The sequence below is a fragment of the Octopus bimaculoides genome, chromosome 1, assembly GCF_001194135.2.
Source record: "Octopus bimaculoides isolate UCB-OBI-ISO-001 chromosome 1, ASM119413v2, whole genome shotgun sequence".
Classification (NCBI taxonomy): Eukaryota; Metazoa; Mollusca; class Cephalopoda; order Octopoda; family Octopodidae; genus Octopus; species Octopus bimaculoides.
The window spans coordinates 4,053,372-4,061,483 of record NC_068981.1 but is presented as its reverse complement, the minus strand read 5'-3'; the positions used below and the strand labels follow the sequence as shown (position 1 = coordinate 4,061,483).

The following is an 8,112-nucleotide window of genomic DNA, read 5'->3' as shown; positions in this document are numbered from 1 at the left end:
ATAATAATAATAATAATAATAATAATAATAATAATAATAATAATAATAATAATAATGATAATAATAACATTGAAAAATACCTTAGGAATGAGAACCCAGGTTCAAAATTTCCCCAAGACACCTGATGAAGGCTGGAGGGTATATATCAGCCGAAACATTATGTTAGCAACAAACAAGATGAGGACAAATATCCGTCAAATGTAAATAATGTACATAATTCCTCATCTCTTAAATATAGAACTGTCTATAGACATGGTGGAAGCGTGCGGCCTAGTGGTGAAGGTATTGGACTCATGATCACAAGATTGTGGTGAAGGTATTGGACTCATGATCACAAGATTGTGGTTTCAATTCTTGGACCAGGCAATGCATTGTGTTCTTGAGCAAAACACTTCATTTCACCTTGCTCCAGTCCACTCAGCTGGCAAAAATGAGTAATCCTGCAATGGGCTGGCATCCCATCCAGGAGGTAACTATATATATGCCACAGAAACCAGGAAGCCGCCAGCCCTTATGAATCCACAGGGCTTGAGAACGATGCTTTGTCCTTTTATATGTGTGTGTTTGTGTGTGTGTGTGCATCTCTGTATGTATGTACAGGATACAAATGTTTTAACTATGAATTACCAACAAATAATAAAATATAGTTGGTACTTTTTCTATCTCTCTACATTAACCCTTTCATTACCAACCTGGCTGAAACTGCCTCTGGCTCTGTAGTACAAATATCTTGCACTCAGGCCAGGTCTCCAGCTTAAGGACATCATTCTCCCTCTCTTCCACCAACCTCAGAAGCCTGTTAAAGGGTCACTGGCACTGTTTTCCCCTTTGACTAAAGCATAAATAAATTAAAAACTTGTACAGATATCATGTCATCCACCCATACAACCTTCCCTCATGACATCAATAAAGAGGCTAGACTGAAAAAGAGGGTAAACGACATTGTTTCCTCACACCGACCCTCTATAGACAAACACTGAAGGAACATCAAACATCACTGCTTTTACACATACAAAATTTAGCATTTGTCAAATGGTAACTTTTCACTCCATGAAAGTTAAAAACTCCCTAGGATTGAAAGAGCTGAAGAAAAAAAAAATAATAATCTTTTCTTCTATAAACACAAAACCTTAAAATAAGGAAGTAAATTTCTTAACAATACAACCAAAATAGTATCAACATCATCGTTATCATCTTCATTGTTTTTTTACATCTACTTGACATGGGTCAGACAGAATTTTGTTGAGCCAAATTTTCTACAGATGGATGTCCTTCTTGTTGCCAAGCGAAGTAATATTTCCCTATGAGCAGACATGTTTTTCACAAAAGACTGGAAATGAACAACATCACTTGTCTGACGATGATACTCATTTACCACCAGTATCTATAGATATGTACAGTATTTACATTTGATGGATATTTGTCTTCATCATGTTTGTTGTTAACACAATGTTTCAGTTGATATACCCTCCAACCTTCATCAGGTGTCTTGGGGAAATTTCAAACCAGTTGATTACACTGACCCTCAGGGCTCAAATGGCAGTAATTTCATTGATCCTGAAAGGATGAAAGGCAAAGACAACCTAAAAAGCACCATCCAAACATGGCCAATGCCAGCCCCCTCCCTCTGACTGGCTCCCATGCCAGTGGCACATAAATAGCACTACCCGAACGTGATCGATGCCAGGACCCCCTGACTGGCTCCCATGCTGGTGGCATGTAAAAAGCACTATCCGAACGTGATCGATGCCAAGGCCGCCTGACTGGCTCTTCTGCTAGTGGCACATAAAAAGCACCCACTACACTCTCAGAGTGGTTGGTGTTAGGAAGGGCATCCAGCTGTAGAAACACTGCCAGATCAGATTGGAGCCTGGTGCAGCCTTCTGGCTTTCCAGACCTCAGTCAAACTGTCCAACCCATGCCAGCATGGAAAACAGATGCTAATCAATGATGATGATAATGATGTTAGCTAAATCAATCTAAACTTGGCCATATGGTTTGTGGAACATGAACAAGTAGTTAAGTAGTAAAATATTTTGGCTCTATAACTCATGTAAACATATTTACGGTGGTTGGCGCTGGAGATTAAAATTTAAACCTTCTGTCGATAAATTCCACACATACATTTGTATGTCTACTCATGCACACATACTGCTGGTTTAAATAGAAAACAGGATTTCAAATAGTTTAGAGGACCGAGTCAAACGGATTTAAAATAATAATTTGAGAGACAATTAGTGTTTTAAGCTAGCATTTCATTTCAACAGTAATGCTTCCTCTCAGTGCATCTGGGTATATGTATGTGTGTGAGTGTGTGTGTGTGTGTGTGTGTGCATACCAACTCAAGTGCACATTTCCGACTTTGTTTCCTCATAACTTTCGGGAAAATGGATATTTTTAAATGAAATGTTCTACAAATACGTTTCAGATAGTGTAGATTTCGATTATGTCGGAATTTGAGGTTAAAACGAAAATTCCTGGAGTTGGAGAAAGAAGTTTCGAAAAATTCGCATGAGTTTGCTTTGTTTCCTCATAACTTTCAGAAAAACGGGTATTTTTTTTAATGAAATTTTCTACAGATGCCTTTCAGATGATGGAGATTACGATTATATTGGAATCCGATATGACAAAAAAAAAAGAAAAAAAGAACTTGGTGGGCTCGTTTGATACACGATTTATAGTATCTACAAAATGAAACTTGAAATTTCGAAAAATAATTACGATGTATGTCAAAATATTTGTATGCATGCACAGTAGCTTTATTTTTCACATTAAACTGTGATATAATGGTGATCTGCACCATCTGAGATGTATTTGTAGAAAATTTCATTCAAAAATATCCATTTTGCTGGAAGCTATGAATAAACAAAGTCGGGTGGGGAGTACACTTGTGTAGGTATGCCACACACACGCACCTTAATTATATCATGTATCATCTGTGTCTGTGAGATACGAGATGATGTCACTTGGATAAGTAAAGATTTACGACACTGCGACAAGTTAGTGAGGCAGTTACAGACTGACGAGCCAACCTCCGGGTGGATGACATTTCAACAGATTCCTCAGCATTCGTGCACTTTTAAAAATAAATGCAGACGTTCGTTTTATCTTGTTTGGGTTTTTTTTCACCGAAATCGCTAAATTAGCTCAATAAATTTATGAATTATTATATGCAAGCGAGAGCAGATATGACGACGGTCGGCACCTCTCACTTGCGATTATTTTCGCAGTCTGGATTTACAAAGACAAAAATAAAAGAACCCAAATGTTACCCCGCCCTTAAGAGACCCAAAGAGAAGGCCAAGAGGAAAATTAACAGACATTAGTGACGGGAAGTGTTGCTCAAGGGAATCCATGAGCTTAGTTATCAGTGAAATGATATTGTAGAGAAAGAGAGAGACATACACACAAAGAGAAAGAAAGAAAATAGAAGTGAGAGAGAGGAAGGGAGAGGGTAAAAAGACGGAGAGAGAGAGAGTGAAGGAGCAAAAAAAGAAAGAGAGATGTAGAGAACAGAAGGTGGAGAGGGAGCAATAGAGAGAACTGGAAGACATAAAGGGAGAGAGACAGAACAGAAGATAAATAAAGAGAGGGTAAGAGAGAGAGAGAGGAGAGAAAAGGGAGAAAGAAGGAGACAACAGGAGAGAGAGAGAGAGGGGAGAAGAAGATAGAGAAGGACAGAAGGCACGAGAGAGAAAGACGGGGAGGAGGAGGAGGGGAGACCATTCCTGAATGTTAAATGGAACTTTTTAAACAGAAATGAAGAAAAATATTGGATCTGTTTGAGAAATAATGTAACCTTTATATGAAAACTTACAGTAAAGTATTAACAACTAAAATGCGACAGGTAGATAGAAATAATGGGAAAATGAGAGAGAGGGAATACAGAACTATTAAAGAAAAAACTATTTAACCCCTCCCTTACAGAATTCGTTTAAATTTAAATAACTATTTGAGGTGAAGTAAAAAAAAAAGTATGAAATACCAATAATTTATTGTGTGATAATTTATTATTCGAAAGTTCATTAAAACTATGCAAAAATTATCAAAATTGAAAGCATTATTTTGTGGGTGGGGGTCGTTTCTGGTTGCAAGCGTTACCTTGGAGCTAAAAACGAAAATAACAGAAAAGGAAACGAATGTTTATTATTAGATATATGGAAGAGACACACAGCACTTAACTTGTACATTTATTAGGGTATTTTTAGTGTAGTAATTAGACATTTCTCGTTAATTAATGGCATACTTAAAAGGGAAAGAAAACAAACTTTGAAATCGAGGAAGAGAGCAAGATCGGAGTTGGAAACCAACTTTAAAAAGATTTAGAAATAAAAGTGACGCAGAAATCACCAGAAAAATGTGGACAATATTTACAAGATTCTAGTAAAATGTTGGCAATATTTCTAATATTTTAGTAACATACTGGTTGTATTCACAATATTCTAGTAAAATACCAGTAATATCTACAATATTCCTGTAAAATACTGACAATATTTACATTCCTACAAAATACTGGCCATATTCATAATATACCTACGAAATGTTGGTTATTTTACTATATCCAAGTAAAATACCAGTTATATTTACTAATATACCTGTGAAATACTGATGATATTTACACTCTACCTGTTAAATACCCGTTATATTTACAATATTCCTGTGAACTATAGACAGTATTTATAATATTCCGGAAAAATACTGGCAATATTTACAGCATTCCTATAATATGCTAACTGAAGTTATGTTCCACAATTGTTATAATAAAGAAATTAAATCATTTATTAACATTCAACGTTGATTAACAACACATAGGTCTGTCTACTTGTAAAGCTTCGACTTGGTTTACAAAACAATAAATAAATGTATTCCAATTAAGTTTTCTTCTGTTAATTAATTACACATCAGCCACACAAAAATTGTTTTTATTTTTAAAAAGGAAAATGATAATAATAATAAATGTGCGATAGTTGGGATACCTTGTTGTGTTGGTTGTTTGATGATTGCGTGATTAACAATAATATAAGGATGTTTGTTATGGCATGTTGTTACAGGACAATAAAGAAATATTATCAATGCAGGAATCGGTTTTAAGAGTTTCAAACAAATTGATCTTACCCATAGAACTACGGGCCTGCTTTTGGTAGTGGGGAGGATCCCGATTATTCGATTTCTTAGGGATTGCAGAAGAAGAGCAGCATCCGTCTGCGGTCCCTGGGTTTTTGTTAGAATCAGCCATGGAATAATAATATAAACCGAAGTGATAAAAAAGATGAAAATATATGACGATCTCTCAACGATTGCCCCCTTTTTTCCCTCTCTCTCTCGTTTAAATACGTTTCTTTGGTTTTCCTCTTTCGTTACAGCATTACTTCGGTGGATTTGGAGAGAGCTGCAAGCTTTGCTTTGACCTCTCCGCTGATGGTGTCATCAGCGCCGTTCTTCTCTCCGCCGATCTTCATTGTTGCTCATCTCACCGTGCAAGAGGTGGTGGTGGGGGCAGACGAAACAAATCTCAACCATTTAGAAAAAATAAATCCAAATTTAATTAAAGCGTCAAATTATATATTAGATTGCGATTACGTTTTTCTAAGTTTGCTTTTCTATTCGATTATGCACCCATCGCATTTATTATAAAGTTGTATTTTGCCTCACGACATAACCTGTCCGAATTTCGGTAAAGGCGCTGTCAAAGCTATCAGCATGCCTTCGCAATCGGTTTGTCAAGAGACATTCTTTTCAACTCTTCACGAAGGATGCAAAACAAACAAATTACTTGATGTTTGTGAAATACAATAAAAATAAATACTTGTTCTTTTCATTCTGCCTATAAAATAACTTTTTGTTTGTTGTTATTCTTATTTATACCTGTTTTTCACGGTGTGACTACAAAATTTGGTAACCGGTTTTTTTTTTAATACATACATACATACATATATATATATATATATATATATATATATAAATGTGTGTTTATCGTATATGTAGGTGTGTATATATATGTGTGTATATATATATATATATATATATATATATATATACACACATATATATATATATGTTTGTGTGTGTGTAGTTATCTTTCATGTAGTTTTTAAAAATCACTTGGTCTAATTTTTAAATGCAGAAATAAATTATGTAATATTCTTCGGGGAAGATATTACATAATTTTTAATTTAAAAAATGATGTCATTTAATATTAATTTAAAAGCAATATTTTTTTCACAAGCTATTCGATATTTCTAAGTAATTATTTTTGAAAAATACGAAAAAACTAATTTATTTTTATTTGAGCAATTTTGCAAAGTTCGCTAAATAAATTAAATGACCCGGAAATGATTACAACCGTGGAGGTCAATTACATTTATTATCGTTTAGGAAGTTTCAATTGTATGAATACATGTTTGTTATTTAAATAATTATTACCAAAAGAAAAGATTAACTTCAATAAGAATTAGGATCGAAGACGATGTCTGAAAGCATCGATATTTGTTACAAAAAATTATCTTCTAACTGCGAACTATATTATTTCACGGCGCCTCGTTACGTCTCCATAACGCAATCACAGCCGTCCTAATGAAGAATTCCTCCCTCTCTATCATTAATGTTTAGTAATTGTAGTAGTAATGGTGCAGCTGCTTTCTTGTTAACTCACAGCACTATAGCTTGTGGAACCTTCTAACTGCTTCCTCCGCTATACATGTCGTCAAATCAATTCATACGCCGCAACAGGCCAGCATTATCACCACCATCGTAATTACTATAGTAGTAGCACCACCTAAATTATTAGTAACATAGCAGCCACCGCCTCCACCACCATCACCGCCAGTGAGGCACCAGCCACCACTATCATCATCATCAGCAGTAATACAACAACCATTACCACCAGCACCATTATCAGCAGTAGCAGCGTCACCACTGCTACCGTCACTGTTCCTCACTATCACCCCCATTAGCAGTCATACATCCGTTACCATCACCATCAGCAGTAATACAGCAGCTACCTCCACCACCATCAGCAGTTCTTCAGCCGCTACCACCACCAGTACTACAGCAGCCACCATATTTTATGTCAACTCACAGCCATCTTGTTTCCAGAGATTCTCCTTTTTCACCAATTTATAAATCGAATTGACCAAAGAATTACAAGTGTTTTTTTTAAAAACCCTCCCTATTTAATTTCTGTTCACATTATATCACAAATCTACTCAACATGGATGAGACTTACGATGTTATTGTCTTAGGCACTGGGCTTAAGGTAAGAATTTGCCAACCTTTTTTTTTTTCTTTCATACATTTCACAGCAAATTACACAAAACGATTCTGGCTTCTTTCTTTTTTTCCTCCCTCTCTTATAAACGATCATACATGAAAATGCAGCCACAAAATATATCATAAATAAATTCATATTTCATCTAAATTATATTGTGTGTGTATTAATTCTTCAATGATGCTTATTGCTTTTTGTGCAAGTGGGTGGGTATTTTGATCGAATTATTCCTTATTCTTTCCAAACCATTTAATTACCACTCAAGTGGTTATAAATTTATATTGTTACATCTCATCTGAAGACTATTTGATGTCTTGATCGCTTTATCCTGCTTGTAATATCTATATATATCTCTATATATATTTTCTATTTCTTGATTCCCTTTTTCTTTCTATATCTTGTTATAGAAAATAAAATAAAATACAAAATGTCAAATTTATCCATGTACTCCGGCTTTCTTCGTCTATATTTGCATATATTTTAAATGGGGAATCATCAAGCGAGCCGACTATTCGTTAGATTAAAAGCTGTATCTTCACTGAATCTGTTGTAACTCTGCTAAGGAATTCTAACGTCAGGTTGGATGGTATGCAGCTCTCCTCACACACTCTCTAAATTATTACTGTTGCGTTGAAATGAATATATATTATCGATATATATATATATATATACATTTGTGTGTGGCAGAGAGAGTTGCATATCTATATACACAGATTGGTGTGTGTGAGTAGATATAATCATACAGATATATATGTATCTATCTATCTATATATATATGTGTGTGTATATACACACACACACACACACACACACACACACACACACACACACACACACACACACAC

The 8,112-nt window shown here is 35.1% G+C and overlaps 2 protein-coding genes across 2 annotated transcripts in view; one reads left to right on the top strand and one right to left on the bottom strand.

Moving 5' to 3' along the window:
• Positions 1 to 5,494, bottom strand: part of LOC106882205 (E3 ubiquitin-protein ligase RNF123) — a 105,287-nt gene extending 99,793 nt beyond the window's left edge. The window contains exon 1 of the mRNA XM_052974121.1: positions 5,116 to 5,494. Within this exon, the coding sequence (XP_052830081.1) occupies positions 5,116 to 5,236 (121 nt within the window). The 5' untranslated portion in view covers positions 5,237 to 5,494. The remainder of the gene's footprint in view (positions 1 to 5,115) is intronic.
• A 1,156-nt stretch (positions 5,495 to 6,650) lies between these two features.
• Positions 6,651 to 8,112, top strand: part of LOC106870635 (rab GDP dissociation inhibitor alpha) — a 51,683-nt gene continuing 50,221 nt past the window's right edge. Inside the window, exon 1 of the mRNA XM_014916776.2 lies at positions 6,651 to 7,255. Coding sequence (XP_014772262.1) covers positions 7,211 to 7,255 — 45 coding nt within the window. The 5' untranslated portion in view covers positions 6,651 to 7,210. The remainder of the gene's footprint in view (positions 7,256 to 8,112) is intronic.